This window comes from Palaemon carinicauda, chromosome 1 (assembly GCF_036898095.1).
Source record: "Palaemon carinicauda isolate YSFRI2023 chromosome 1, ASM3689809v2, whole genome shotgun sequence".
NCBI classification, from domain to species: Eukaryota; Metazoa; Arthropoda; class Malacostraca; order Decapoda; family Palaemonidae; genus Palaemon; species Palaemon carinicauda.
Genome location: NC_090725.1, coordinates 55,436,876 through 55,453,475, shown reverse-complemented (window position 1 = coordinate 55,453,475; position 16,600 = coordinate 55,436,876). Strand labels below are relative to the sequence as shown.

General features: G+C 34.0%; 1 protein-coding gene across 3 annotated transcripts in view; it reads left to right on the top strand.

Annotated features, from left to right (window-relative positions):
* Positions 1–15,696, top strand: part of LOC137648377 (organic cation transporter-like protein) — a 28,981-nt gene extending 13,285 nt beyond the window's left edge. For all 3 annotated transcript variants that reach the window (XM_068381304.1, XM_068381310.1, XM_068381316.1), the window contains exons 6-12: positions 466–620; positions 2,688–2,856; positions 4,383–4,530; positions 4,720–4,913; positions 5,821–5,993; positions 6,334–6,518; positions 15,145–15,696. In XM_068381304.1, the coding sequence (XP_068237405.1) occupies positions 466–620; positions 2,688–2,856; positions 4,383–4,530; positions 4,720–4,913; positions 5,821–5,993; positions 6,334–6,518; positions 15,145–15,288 (1,168 nt within the window). In that variant the 3' untranslated portion in view covers positions 15,289–15,696. The remainder of the gene's footprint in view (positions 1–465; positions 621–2,687; positions 2,857–4,382; positions 4,531–4,719; positions 4,914–5,820; positions 5,994–6,333; positions 6,519–15,144) is intronic.
* Positions 15,697–16,600: the final 904 nt, after the last annotated feature.

Below are 16,600 nucleotides of genomic sequence, written 5' to 3'. Positions count from 1 at the left end.
TATACATATAAAAGCATATGGCATATGTTTATTTCATATCAATCCGTGTCGAGGTTAGGATCTTGAGCCTATGGATCATCAGCATTCTTTTCTTACGGCTAGATTGATTGATTGATTTACGGAATTTTGGTCATAGTACCCAGCACTGTAGGTTAGTGTAAAATGCTATTTAGTAATGTCCACAGCTCACCGCACGATGTGCACAGACTGCAATCTCCCTAGGATGGTCGGATCACGAGCGAGCTACCTGCATGTGGGAGGAGTTACGTGACGTCATTAGTAGGCCTGTGGTAGAGACCTTGAAAAAAAGAGTTTGAGTTATTCGTGTTATCTCTGTCCTTGGATATGGCCAAGGTCCTTTAGATATATTCAGAGCTTATTCAAAGGACCTTGGTAAGGGCAATGGTTAGCGTATTCCTCTAACTGTCGTAAAGATAAGCTTATTTTTTTTTACGTTGCCTTTAGAATCGGTCGACGTCGATCCGTCCTCTGGAGCTCCTGCCTGACAGTGATCATGAACCTGATGGCAGCCGGTTCCCCCACCGTCGAAACATACATCATATTCCGGTTCCTCATCCAGGCAACGGAAGCTGGTGTTTACATGTCTTGTTTCGTTCTTGGTAAGTAGGGTGTTGTCATATTTTGAAGTATCACTGTTGTATGTTATCAATATTCTTATTTTTTCAATAATTGTCTTATGTAGGTATAGTGTATATATGTACACACATATATACACTGTATGTATATATATATATATATATATATATATATATATATATATATATATATATATATATATATATATATAAATATATGTAAAAGTATACACATGCATATTTTGAATAATTTTCATAGATGTCTATGTGGTTTTGTGCTTAGATTTTAGTTTACAATATTGTAAAGAAACATGAATGCGAACTGTTATTTTGTACTTGTCTGACTTTTTTCAGCATCATTAAGAAGTAACAAAAGGATTTTTTTCTTATTTTTTATGAATATTAATGCTACCGAATAAATATTATTCATTACATTTCCCTATCCAACTTCATGTAATATATCAATAATAATATTTTTTCTATAGTTTTTCTTTCAAGTACTTCTCTAAATATTTGAAGCCAAGAAAGTAGAAAATTGTGATTCAAGCAGAAGTTTTCCGTATTTTTCTTATACAAGTTTATTTAATTTATCGTTAGTTATTAGCTGACTCTGATATTTTGTATTTGTGTATGTAAGATAACGGCAATGAAGGACTGCTAAAAAGAACGAGCTATACAATTATTTCTTCAACTAAACAAATATTTAAAAATTTTGTAATTTTCACTTTATTTGCACAAGCGCAATTGGGTTGGTAAAAAATAATTTCTGCCATTAAAAAAATACTTCCATATTTTGCGCTTTTCATTCTCTTTTTTCAAAAGGAGAATTGTGTGAATGACAAATAATTTCTGTTATTAAAGAAATATTTCCACATTTCGTGATTTTCACTCTTTTTGCACAAGCGTAAGTAGGTGAATAGAAAATAATTTCTTCCATTAAAGAAATATTTTCCTATTTCGTGATTTTCACTCTTTTCTCAAAAGCAGAATTGCGTGAATAGTAAGTAATTTCTGCTATGAAAGAAATATCTCAAAATTTCCTAATTTTCATGCTTCCTTACCCAAGCATTATTTTGTGAATAGCAAATAAATTCTGATATCAAAGAAATATTTCCAAATTTCGTAATTTTCATACTTTCTTACCCAAGCAGTATTGTGTGAATAGCAAATAAGTTCTGATATTAAAGAAATATTTCCAAATTTCGTAATTTTCATACTTTCTTACCCAAGCAGTAGTGTGTGAATAGCAAATAATTTCTGCTATGAAAGAAATATTTCCAAATTTCGTAATTTTCATACTTTCTTACCCAAGCATTATTTTGTGAATAACAAATAAGTTCTGATATAAAAGAAATATTTCCAAATTTCGTAATTTTCATACTTTCTTACCCAAGTATTATTTTGTGAATAACAAATAAGTTCTGATATAAAAGAAATATTTCCAAATTTCGTAATTTTCATACTTTCTTACCCAAGTAGTATTGTGTGAATAGCAAATAAGTTCTGATATTAAAGAAATATTTCCAAATTTCGTAATTTTCATACTTTCTTACCCAAGCATTATTTTGTGAATAACAAATAAGTTCTGATATAAAAGAAATATTTCCAAATTTCGTAATTTTCATACTTTCTTACCCAAGCATTATTTTGTGAATAACAAATAAGTTCTGATATAAAAGAAATATTTCCAAATTTCGTAATTTTCATACTTTCTTACCCAAGTAGTATTGTGTGAATAGCAAATAAGTTCTGATATTAAAGAAATATTTCAAAATTTCGTAGATTTCTTACTTTTTATTCTTGCAAGCAGAATTAAATGAATTGAAAATAATTTCAGCCATTAAAGAAATAGTTCAAAATTTCGTATTTTATATTTTTTTTTCACAAGCAGAATTGGGTGAATAGAAAATACTTTCTTCTCTTAAAGAAATATTTCAAAATATCGCAATTTTCATTCTTTTATCCCAAGAAATATTGTGAGAATAGAATTTCATACCAATTTTAGAAGAATTAGAAAAGATTGACATTGTTTCAGAAGAATAAATAAAATCACACATGAGACTGAGTAACTGTAAAATTTCTCTCTCATAGCCATGGAGCTCTGCTCGGTCCGTCAACGAACACACCTTGGAGGTCTTTTCCTCATACCCTGGGCATTAGGGTATATGGTGCTGCCCGGTATCTGCCTTTTGGTTCAGAAATGGAGGAAGCTGCAAATTGCTCTCACTGTGCCCTCCTTTTTTCTTCTTATTTATTACTGGTAAGAATACTTTTAATGTGAATGAAAACGTTCTTTATTACTAGTATAAATCTCTTATAAAATAAAGAGCAAGTCTCTCTCTCTCTCTCTCTCTCTCTCTCTCTCTCTCTCTCTCTCTCTCTCTCTCTCTCTCTTTTATATCTATGTATATATATACATATATGAATATATACATACATACATACATACATATATATATATATATATATATATATATATATATATATATATATATATATATATATACTGTACACACACACACACACACACACACATATATATATATATATATATATATATATATATATATATATATATATATATAAATATATATGGGTAAAAATCACAGGAAAACGTGATGCTCAGATGCAGAAGAACCACAAGGTAAATGAAAATACGAAATATACGATTAAGTCTTGACTAGTTTTGTGATACTTCTTCAGAGGACTGATTTATTGAGAGACATTTCTTTTCATTTTATAGGGAAAGTAAACGTATGAACATACATACACAGAGCAATGACACTCCCTCCCATACCAACTACCTGGGCTGTGGTCAGGTGTTTACTGGCAGGTGTCTAATAAGGTTGGATCTCCGCCCAGTAAACAGCTGACCACAGCCCAGGTAGCTGGTATGGGAGTGTCATTGTTCTGTAAGCCTCTATATGTAAGTTCGTAAGTTTACTTTCTCTATAAAATGTAAAGAAACCTCTCTCAATAAATCAGTCCTCTGAAGAAGTATCACGAAACTAATCAGGACTTAATCGTATATTTCGTATTTTCATTTTCCTTTTGGTTCTTCTGCATATATATATATATATATATATATATATATATATATATATATATATATATATATATATATATAAATGTGGTGAGAAGTGGTTGCGGGTGCGTGTATATGCATATCTATGTAAATATTCAGCCATCATAGATCACAGGTCGCCAACACTAGTAAATCTTATTGGAGAGGAAAAAAAAAGACTTAATTGTTTGACAAAAAGAAAGCTACTAAATATCATGAAAATTATTAAAGAAGTGACAGGGTGGAGCAGAGGGTTTTGCATTGGTTTGCTTATGATGAATTAGTAAACAGTAATAGATGGGTGAAAAGAATGTATGATTCTAAAGTTTTATGGAGTAGGCAAGAAATTCCTAGACATGGTTGGAAAGTTCGATCCCTGGATTTCTTGGAAATACACACACACACACACACACACACACACACACATATATATATATATATATATATATATATATATATATATATATATATATATATGCATGTGTGTGTTCCTCTGTGTGCTTATAATCAAAACTCACCAGAGAATCTGATTTTAAGAGGCAGGAAACAATAAAAAAACTTGGAAGCAATAGATTACGACTGGTTGGGTCTTCAAAATACACAAGACAAATCTGGTCAGTAGTTAATATTTGAATATATCTTAGGGGTTTGTATGTGGTCCTACACACAGATAAATATACATAAGTATATACACATATGTTTATGTTCATATATTCTTACAGGTTACTACCTGAATCCCCTAGATGGTTAATTTTACACGGAAAGTATGCAGAGACTCTCAAAGTCTTAAAATGGGCTGCAAGATTCAACAAAAAGTGGTTGCCGCCTGATGGACAACTTTACTGCGCCATGCAAGACATTGAATATGAGGTACACATCTGAATAAGTTATTTCCTAAATGCATCTCACATTTGTCACGTTTGGCTTAAGGGCTCCTTCTCATGCAACACATAAGTTCGAAAGCATTTAATTTGTCACATAAACATGCATAAGCACATTCTCTCAAAGTATGCACACGAATATATTATATATAATGCCATATCAAACCTTTTTTTTCAGGAATCCCATCTTATGGAAATTCAAGAGAGGAAAGAACCAATGAGTTGCCTGGTGGAGATCAAAACCATTTTGAGACATTGCACTGTCGTATTCCAAGTTTCTGGTGTGAGAGGAAGAGCATTCATAATGTTTTTTCTGTGGATGTTGGGGACTATGATTTATTATGGCCTTGGTTTGAATGCCAATAACCTCAGGTAATTAAAGAAGGATTGTTTATCAATGCTATATTAAGAATAAAGTATATAGATTACATACTAAATAGATTGGATTAAATAAAATGGCTAGAATATAATATTGAGGTGTACACCATTTGATAGTGTTGATGCAGGCAGGACCGAGAACTTATATCAGGAATTCTGTTATGAGAACTAGTTATGCCATTTTAAACATGCAAATTGAATTATACAGCTGAATAAGTCTTCAAATATCAATAACCGAAAAAATTATAAACGCTTAAAACTAAGTAAAGGATTTTATACCAAAATGATAGTAATTAGATGCATAATTGCTTACAGTATCTATCAAACAAAGTTGTATCGATAACTGACAATAAGAATCTAAGAGAATTTTCATATCTATATCTGAGCGTCATGGTGAATCTAACTACAAACATAATCGTTTTCAATAAATATGGCCAGAGTAAAAGCTTTGGTCAATCCTTGCTCGAATGAACGAGCTGGTATTAACTATCAATGAACTATCAATTTTCTTATCCATTGCTTATTTAATCTATAGGGGAATTAACACTAAATTAAACTTAGTTTATTCATGTCCTTTGGCCTTGAACTAGCTTAACCTAACTAAAGGTAATCTTACTACTGTATTTTTTGGTTGAAATGATGACAAGCTACTTGAATTAATTACTGCAAATGAATAGCCAGCCACGCTGTCTTTCACAACTGGGGCTATCAATAGGACAAGACTATTAGAATCCATAATGGCTTTGAAACAATTCAGGACTGATTCTGACCAATTTCAACTAAAGTCTCTAGAATCTAGATCATCAAGATGAGAGAAGTTTACAGATATGAGCAATTTTCAATATAATTTACTCCAAAAAGTTCAATCTATAATATCCATTCTTTATAATCCTTTTTTTAGTGTAGATCCATACATGTACATCTTCCTCGGGGGAGTCATGGAAATTGTTGCCTACATATCACTTTGGCTAATTCTGATGTACACCGGACGCAGGAATACTTTAGCCACCCTTTTCTTCTTGTGTTCAGCATCAATCTCCATCGTTGGAATCCTCATGTTCAACTCTCCTGAAGGTTTGAGATTATCATGTTAATGTAACCAAATAATTAAAGAAAAATATTACTGTTAAAATTAATCTAATGAAAATAATAGACGTTAACAGCTAAAAGTGAATATTTTGCTATTGCCCATGAATAAAGTTTTACTTATTTCAATTAGATTTTGTTAGATGATTCTTTTTTTATTATCCATTTTACAGTTTCAATGGAGATTCCAGTTTAGTACAAATCAAGTACTGTGATCGTAAATAGTGTGAAGACTGATTGAATATATTGTTTCATTTATCTATATACGACATTGTCGTAATTATTGTTATTATCAGTGTATTCTTACTCATTACCTATTTTCTTCCAGCACCAACAAGCGCAATCATCTCTCTGTCTCTCTGCGGAAAACTGTCCAGTACCGCAACACATCATTTAATTTGGCTGATGACCGCAGAGCTCTTCCCAACTAAATACCGCCCGATCGTCATCGGGCAAGCAGGTGTCTTCGGTAGGCTTGGCAGTACTTGCTCGACCTATATCAATGATATTCTTGTGAGTCAAGTATTTTGAATTTTGTAGGCAATAAGTTTATATGCAATTTCAGGCGATTCGATTTCCAAATTTTACTTGACTTAGCCATTGTCTGTTTTATTTTTCAGTCTTTCACTAAACTCCAATTTTAATGACCCTGTAATGGAGATCATAGTTCTTAAATACTTAAATGATTCTACCCTATCAATCCTTTCTCCTTACAATGATATTTCATCTTCCATTGCATATTCTGTTCTCATCATCTCTGTCTTTCTTCTATTTATCTTGAGCCCAACCTCGTGTGATACTTCATGCATTCTGGTAAGCAAGCATGGCAAATCCGCAGCATACTCTAGGTCAGCTAATTTATTATTACCAATATAACCCAATCCTTTTCTACCATCCCCAAGTGTTTTACATATTAAAAAAACCATGGGGAGGATAAACAACATAGGTGACAACACTTTCCCTTGGAGTACTCCGCTAGTCACTGGAACCTCATTTGTTAGGACTCCACTAACATTAACTTTGCACTTGCTATGTTCATGAATAGACCTAGTCAAATTTACATATTTAAGAGGAATTCCATAATAACATAAATTTCCGGTATTGTTTTAAACCTTCCGGGTCATCTATGAAGGTGATAGAGAGTATAACAAAATAAAAATGCTTTTACCGTTTTTATTTGTGGTGGAAATATCATAAAAAATACAGAATAACTCTTTCTTCAGATGCACAGAGTATTATAATTGTCCAGACAATATTAATTAAGTGACAGGTTTTTATCTTTGTTTCTGAGGCAAAAAATTACACAATAAACTCCAGCACAGACTCGAGAGATACACCTGCCTACGCACTTGCAACTGGTGAGCAGGGTCAATGGTAAAGGCTTCATGCATTTTGATGGCAGAAGTGTACCAAAATAATCCTCCCATCCATGCCCCACTGGGTTTAGTAATTTACAATTCTCTTCGGCTGGCACAAGCAATTTGTGTACAAGGGTAACCTGAAAAATCGTCTTTTAATGTGGCCTCTGATAACACTATCTGTAGAAGGGAGTGAATAAATTCCAGCATTGTAACCTATGTAGATCTCAACCCTCAACTAAGAAAATGTCTAGGCAGTCATAGTTGATCTAGCTCCTAACCAAACATGTAACAAGTTTCTCTCTATTCATGCTGCATCTTGTTCTGACAAGGTATCTGTTTCGTCAAAAGTTTGTCAGATACTGTACTGGGCCATATGGCATAACTACATGCTTGGTTCCCAGCTTACTGATGCAGTCATCTCCAGTTAAAATTTGTGGTTTCATTACTTTACCGGTGGGGCTCCAATGCGAGAACTCACATGCGGCATTTTTCACTAGTGCCATACTGTTGTCACATTTCCCTCAACCCCAGTGTTTGGAGATATGGAATGTAGCGAAGGAGAAATGCAACGTAATTGAACAGCCCAATCAACATGTAACACTACCCTGCTGTGTGCTTTTTAAATCTAGCTCAATAAGCCAGGAATTTCTTTGCCACTAGATGCTTTTGCTGTTAATACCTCCTCATCAGAGACGATCGAGCTGGCTATAATAGTCACATCTCTGTGGGCCCGATGGAACACAATATCTCCGTTTTATGAGATACCCAGAACTAAGTAATTTTTTGAGGAATAGGTGTATCTTTACGCATACCAATGATGTCAATGCCTGATGATGAATCCATACAACCCATATGCTACCCCTTTTTGAGAACCATCTCATTGTAAGAGTTGAATTTGAGATGTACAATTTTGTTTTATTGTAGAGACATGAGGCTGAAGAAATGATTGCATCTATGACAGTACCCATATTAGGAGACTTTGCCAGAGGCATCTGCATATTTTTTTTGTCATGAAGTCAACCACAACATGTGTGGCACAAGTAGAATTTTGACAACTTTGGTAGGTGTCTAGTTGAGGTATAATTTCCCTAACCGGTAATAACTTGTTGGTGTAAAAAGGGAGGTCACCATTAAATAGTGGAGATGTTTTCAGCACTTCATGAGAAAGAATTTGAATGAGATTCATCCCCCTCTCTTTTACAATATTCATATTCCTCTTTGCCTGCAACACATCCTTTGATGAAATACCCTGTTCCATTAGAATAGTTGCTGGTGTCTTTTGTGGTTGGTCTGTAAAATGTGGTAGCTACGTTTTGTTATGGTTGCACTAATTTTCTTTCTCTTCTCAACAAACCTCTCCTGCCTGTAGGAGCAATAGATATTTCATGCTTTGGTATGGTTTTACTAATTTTCTTGCTCTTCTCAACAAACCTCTCCTGCCTGTATGGACAATAGACATTTTCTCCATTCTCGATACATTAGAGCAGATGTATTGCTAACTCTTTATGAACAGCAGGATTTGTAAGGAGGCTGTGCAGTGTTGCAGGCACATTGACCACCAATGAATAAGGATTTTGATGCTAAAGTACTAAGTCAAGGAGTTTTGATACATTCTTGTTGAATGTGTGATGACGAGTGGTATTCAGTGCATGCTGCAGATGACATTCTGTGTGGTTCATTGGATGATTAGTAGTGATGTATCAAGGACGTTGGTAATACAGTACACCCAATTTCATGGTACAAAAATTAAACTCTGCCACTTTACTAGCATTTCATGTTACTCCAACAATGTAGCAACCTCCTAGACTCTTTGACACACACTGAATTATTTGTTGCCTTTTCATATCCCTTACGACAGCGCAAAACCATCCTGGACTATCACAATCAACCTGCTGTCCTTTCAAAAATTGTTGGTAGAGCTTAGGATGTATGAACTCAAGAACCTTGATTTGTTCTAGGTACCACGATCCATAACGTAGGTAACTGATTCAATTACACTCTTAATATTAGCTTAGAATTTTCAACACTAGCAATGGGTAGGTTCCAGTTTCCTTCTCTTTCCAAAACCACACCATTATTAATGACAGAAACTAACTGTAGCCAGACTCCAAAGAATTGGCAAAGTTCAGACTTTGCCTCGTACTCCTTCTCAAACTCCCAAAATTTCTGTTATAAGTTCTCAATTTGTGCACTAATGGCCTCAAACTGTTTTGGACAACAATGGCTTACAGTGAGTGTTGTTTTTAACATCACCAATCTAGCTCTGGATAACTAGCTTTATTGTTATGACACCAGAACATCTGCTAATGAAGTGAATGGGCCAGATCCTCTACAAGTAACATCCATGAGAGAGCACGAACCTAATGCCTACCATTCAAGATTGACTCTATCACTCCAGGTCCAAATACAGCACTCTCGACCAGTGCATCATCTGGACCGGAACCTTAAAGCAGTTTACCCTTACACTTGAGCAATACCCGAGTCCAATGAAAAGGACCCAAACAGAGAAATATATCATACAGGTAAATATCTGCAGCTATACTGAACACCCATACATCATACCATACAGCCATTGAGGCTTGATTCATTTGTCTACGTACACTCTGAAAGTTTGTAAGACAGTGTCTAACCATTGCTCTTTCGGTGATAGCTTGTGGTATAACGGGGAGAAAGCTAACTCGCAGCATTGTCACCACAGTAGACGAGACAATTGTAAGAACAGCAGCCTAAGTATGAGGTTCTCTTGTTGGTAAACCCAGGCAAATCAAACTTATCAAAAGTTTGGGAAGTTTCCTTATTGAGCAATGTTACTTGGTTAGTTTTTGGATGCATCAACATGTCTGGAGGTAAGGTAGGTCGAACAACAGGCTTAGCATGAGGAGGGACCTTTTGACATGGCAACCAGTTTTGCAGTATGGAATCAGAGTAGCTAAGTCTGCATATGAAACTAGAGGTTTATGAAGGGGATTGTTCAAAGTGGCATCTTGGAACAGTACCAAAGCATCATACTGTGATACTTTGGCACTGCCTACATAGTCTGAGTTGTCCATGCCTGCCTTCATGTAGTCGTCCATGGTAAAAGTGCTTGGAATGGGTGTCTCCATTTTCTGAGCATTTCACAGCATAGCTAGCAAGTAAAATACGGGCACATCTAATGGTTTGGTAGTATGTACAAGAACCAATTCTGTTGAAGACTGTGAAGAGACTGTTACTGCGATCTCTTGCATAAGGAGCATGGTCAAACATTATATGCAATGGTGTTTTTCCCCTTTCCTCTGTGAATGTTGTATACAAGCATTTGGAATAGACAGTGCACCTGTGTACTATTATGATCTCGACCAAGATATCTTGTTCCCGTAACTCTTGTTGCTTAAAACAACGCCAGAAATGAATTTATCACTCTCAAATTAGGTATACTAGATATATTACATTTGTATTAACTCCAAATAATAAAAAAAAGAGATATTTTTTGTCAGCGGTTGGCAGCCATGTTGGATTGGGGCATAGCGTCATTCGGGGTGCAGTTACGGACAAGCACCTGAGTGATTTTTCATGTTAAAGGATGCATAAACCAAGTTAAGTTGAGAGATCCCCAAACACCATTCTGTAATGGACCAATGGACAGGTCCTGGATTAATAGCCACACTTTGAAATAAATGTCTTGAAGAATATATAACGTTTGGCACAGCGCTTCCAAAACATGAATTACATTCTCTATGCATTCTTTAACTGTTCTTTTCAAAGATTATATCATCCAAATAGGCTAGAACATTTTGAACCATTAATGGAGCTGATACTCTTGATACAAAGTAACTATAGTCAACTCTTTTTAGTGAGGCAAATTTGCACCGACTCACAGCGGTGCCCTTTTAGCTCGGAAATGTTTCCTTATTGCTCATTGGTTGGACAAGATAACTCTAACCAATCAGTGATCAGGAAACTTTTCCGAGCTAAAAGGTCACCGCTTCCAGTCAGTGCAAATGAGCCTCATTAAAAAAAATTGAGTATAGGAGCATTCTTCAGCCCATATGAAAATTTTTTATTAATGAAGCCGGTCTTTTCCTTGTTATCCAAATGAATTTTGATTTGATGGGGGTCACACTACAAAATAATTGTGCTAAAGAATAATTATACAAATTAGAACTTTTTTGGCACAATGCCTCTAAAACTTGAATTATATCTCAATATATTCTTTCACAGTTTCCTCATCATTGTAATATCCTAATAGAGTAGGTCATTATGACTTAATAGCAGAGATGGTAGCTAGACTTTAAATCAATTATGGTAAAGAATAAACTACCTGGCACTTTAATCCCCTACACTTCGACTGATGGCAAAGGTTATGCTTTATCCTTTATGTGGGCCATTAGCCTTCTTTAGTCGAAACATTATTGAAATTTCCTTCCTTCAATTCACAACAGGTGGAGATGTCCTGGGGATTCACTTTCTTTGACAATCCCATGTCCCGATATTACAATATTTCTCATTCTACTTCATTCTGATAATGTACTGGAGCTTTATGTGGTCTATACCACTGGAGGATTCCCTGTTTCCATGCTCATCAATGAATTGCATCAAGGGGTTTCTAATTGCAACGACATCATCATAGTGTGCTACTATCTAATTGCATCCCACTGTTTCGGTGGGCTCTTATGCACAAGCTTGCTCTATGGAATTCTCTCTCTATACATTCATGTGTGTGAACTGGAGTTACAGCCTTATAATCCTGTCATCTAAAAGCTTGTTAAACTGTAACTCACATAAGAGATTGTCTTCTAACAGTCATTTTATTACCTAAAGTGCCAAAGGTATTACATGGTTATCCTTGCTTTACTTTACTCAAATATTTTACAAAGAAATCAGACCATTTCTCGTAGATTTTACAGTTACCATTGGTCTTTCTAAAAGAGGATGGGGAAGGGGTTACTACAATACTTGTAAGTACCCTGAGTAGAACAGTTTCACCTCTGTCTGCAATTGCATATACACCATTAATTTCATTTTACTTTAACACATTGATACTAACAATTAAAACCTTCCTGTAAGAACCTTCACTCTTTTTCTTAGGTATAAAGTCTAACCACAAAATACAGCAAAGGCCTGCAATCCTCTAGGTCAGCGCTATATGATAGCATGTGACATGTAATATTCGTTAACGTATACCATTATATGACTGGCATATCTGTTGTCAATTTATGTTTTATGTGGGATATGTCCCAAACCCCCAAATCAGCCTAAAGCATTCTAAGGTAGATCCCAGATAGGGGTAACAACTATGAAGTACGAGGTGAGACAGTTAGTTCTCAAGTGCCCAATTTCCAGCAATACGAGCAAACATCAGAATCTCCTAGTACCAGTTGTTCAAGGCTCAATCATCCTTGTTTCAAAGGGGGTTACCTCCTTTGGACTTCTTTGAGGGCACTTTATGGTCTGCTGCCTGTCCTTGATTAATCATAGGGAAGTCACCATCACTATCTGTTCTCAGGCTACATAACATCTGCTGAATGCTATGGATAATATCTGGGAGTGTTCGGCTGTTGTCATATCATTAGTCTGTGATGTGATCAGGCATGAGTCCAGTCATGTTTTTAGAAGCAACGAATTGCTTATTATTTTCAAATAGGGCTACACAGCAAATCACAATAATTTCAACACTTTTGTAAATCCTAGTAGCAAGACTCATTTGGGTTGAATTCTAGAATGATAGTATTCGCTGGTATAACCTTTACGTGCCGAGGCACGAAATTTCTAAAAATATATATTGGTAAAATTCACTCCAATCATCTAGCCATACCCTTGACCATCCCTTCCCTGCTAGACCCTGGACTGTTGCTTGTACATTATGCTCTAGGTCTGATTCTACTCACTGTCGTTTCAACCACTTTACTCAACTAAAAACCTTCCAAAGGGCAGTTGTCAATGGAAGGCTGCTCATGTCCCCATAGTTCAAGAGGTCTGTTTACTATTAAACTAGGTGCCTCTTCATATTTGATGTGGCTTGTATTTGCCTGTGTGTATGAAAGCTCCGACCACCCAAGTGCTATTGATCTGCCTTGATTTTGTCATGAAGTTGATTTCAATTTAATTGCTTAACCAACATCCTTGGCTGCTGCAATTCATCTTTCATGACACAGGTCTCTTGTCTTCCAAACCATCCCCCTGACGTCTTCTCCATTACCTTACAACACCACTACAGTAGTTTTATGCTTTCTCCTTGTCATGTCAGCGAATTGTATATTTACCACCTTTCACAAGTATCATGATATTTCTCAAATGAATTCATAGCAAGGGGTTATTAGACGAAATGTAACCATAAAATTAGATTGCTTTATTTCATTACTCTCAGATTTCAGTTTACAAACAAATGTTTCACAGCTCATATTTAACACAGGTAACCACACTGGTCAAAGTCTAATAGCTTATCAAAGACAGACTAGTTTTAAAAGGTGCTGAACCAAATTTCTGCTACACACTATTCACAACTTTCCCCAAAAGCATCATATATATGATATAAGAAATTACATTAAATCAAATATCAAATAAGCAGGTATAAATAATTCATATAAATCATATCTAAATGCATAATATGTACCATGGAACTTGAATATATATATATATATATATATATATATATATATATATATATATATGTATGTATATACATATGTATATATATACATATATATATATATATATATATATATATATATATGTATATATATGTATATATATATATATATATATATATATATATATATATATATATACACATATATATATATATATATATATATATATATATATATATATATATATATATATGTAAATATCAATAATTTAATAAAGCAAATAAAATGATTTTACTATTCTACAATCCATAGTGATATTCAGCAATACTCTTCTAGATCACATTGATATTCAAAATTTTATAACTCTTTATCCTGCCGTATATGTTTCATTCATTCCACAACTTATCACCGAGGTATTTCGCCAGACGCTGTTCTTTTCTTACATATCATTCTGTTTCCTGTCTAAAGTTCTAAATCAAATGCTATCGAATGTATTTATAGTTTTTGTATTGTAGTGCAATTCAGTATAAATATTTTAGATTCACCTGTTTTGAGTAAATGATTTATATTTTTAATATCAGAATTTGCAAGTGACTCACATACTAACCTATGCTGCTTATTTTAAACTTAACAGCTTTTGACAGTTAAAATCCATGTTTTCTTAATATTTTGTTTCTCGAACACACACATATATAAATACACACCACACTCACCCACATATATAAATATATATATATATATATATATATATATATATGTATGTATATATATTTAAATAATATGATATACATATGCATACCTTTATATGTAAATGTGTATACAGTATATATATTTACCTATGCTTATATATATATATATATATATATATATATATATATACATATGTATGTATATATACACACATATATATATGTATATATGTATATATATGCATATATATATATATATATATATATATATATATATATATATATATATATATATATATACATGTGTGTGTGTATGTGTACGTGCACGTGTGTTTGCGTGTGTGTGTATGTATACTTATCTATACATGGGCAGTCCACATCTGGTACCACATACTTTCTGAAAGAAGCCTTCCTATATAAAAATGTAATGTAGATAAGAAAAATCGCTTCGGTAAACCTAATTTTCTCAAGTCTCTTATGGACCCTTTTATCCAACTCTATTATCTCACATTTTTTTCAGGGAAGAGCCGCGATTTGGGCCCCTTCAGCAGTATTCGGTCTGGCATCTTTGATATCGGGTATTTGTGCTATTTTCCTTCCGGAAACGAAGGGCACACACCTCCTGGAAACCAACAAGTTCCACAAGAAAGAGACAACAGTCTGACAACCTTAGTGTTGGGATCTCTAGTCACAAGATAATGATGGATTTCTTCTTAGACAAATGCAGTTTGTTTAGAGCTAGACGGAAGTGAGGTTTAATGTACGTAGAAGCTGTCTTATAGAGTACAATGTGCAATGCTATTGAGAATAGTGGTTATAACTATTGGATAACTATTGTAGTGTGAAAATAAAGTGGATTAATTAAGAAGAATTAATGTTATTGAGAACAAAATTTGTATACTATAAGGAAAATCATGTATCTTTAAAGGTAGAATTATCAGATAAATAAAAAGAAATTGTCTTAAAATATAGATTATGAACTTGAATATATAGGGAAGTTGAAATGTGTAAAAGATAATGGTCCAAATTATGATGAAGGCTCGGAAGTGCAAAGTAGAACTAGTCTTTAAAATAGCTATATAGTTATTAAGATATGAATTATAGTAAACAGTAAGAGAAGGCTCTTAAAATGGTCATTTCAAAATTCAAACTTTGACGTCTCATTTTAAAAGTGCATTGGTTTGAAAATTTAGTTTTTCAGTCCTTTATCTGATGAGGAAAGCTTAATTTGAGTATGAAGTAAAAGAAGCTGACAGTGAATGCACGATGTTTAAGGATTTCCTGAGTTATGAATTATTTCAGAGAGAAAAAAAAAATCAAGCTATTATTCCAGGGTGAATTATATATAAATTTAGCTTTCAAAATGACAAGTTTTAAATAGTAAGGTGTTCGAATATTTACAAAACATTGAACCATTTTGTGCACCATTTTAATCGAAAAATACATTATTTAAGAGTGCATCATATTCCAATTTAGCTTTCAAAGTACCATGTATTGAATGGTAAGGCGTTCGAATGTTTACCAATGAACTATTTTGTGCACCATTCTAAACATCATCCTGATAGTAAGAAAGTCTTCTGGGGAAAGAAGGTCGACCCTAAGGAAGTACTATATTGATTGGGCTCTCCAGAAGGGAAGTGGTATGCGGAAGCTCATTAAAGTGTCCCTTTTTCAATTTAGATAACAAGGAGAATCATTAGGAAGGCACACGGCCTTCCTTCAGGAAGAAAGACGGCGAAAGAAAATGGGAAGGATGGTTGGCGATATGACAGTTCCTAAGATGTTAACACTGATAAGGATTTTATCAGTATCAGAGGAAGGAAAAAAAGAGAAAAGACTGACATCCATAGCATTAATGGAAAAACAGACAAATTTTTATCATAGTTAGCCCTCAGAGAGGAAGCAAAAAAAAAAAAAAAAAAAAGAAAAACTCGTATCTGAAGCTTTGATGGAAAAACAGCTAAATTTTCATAATA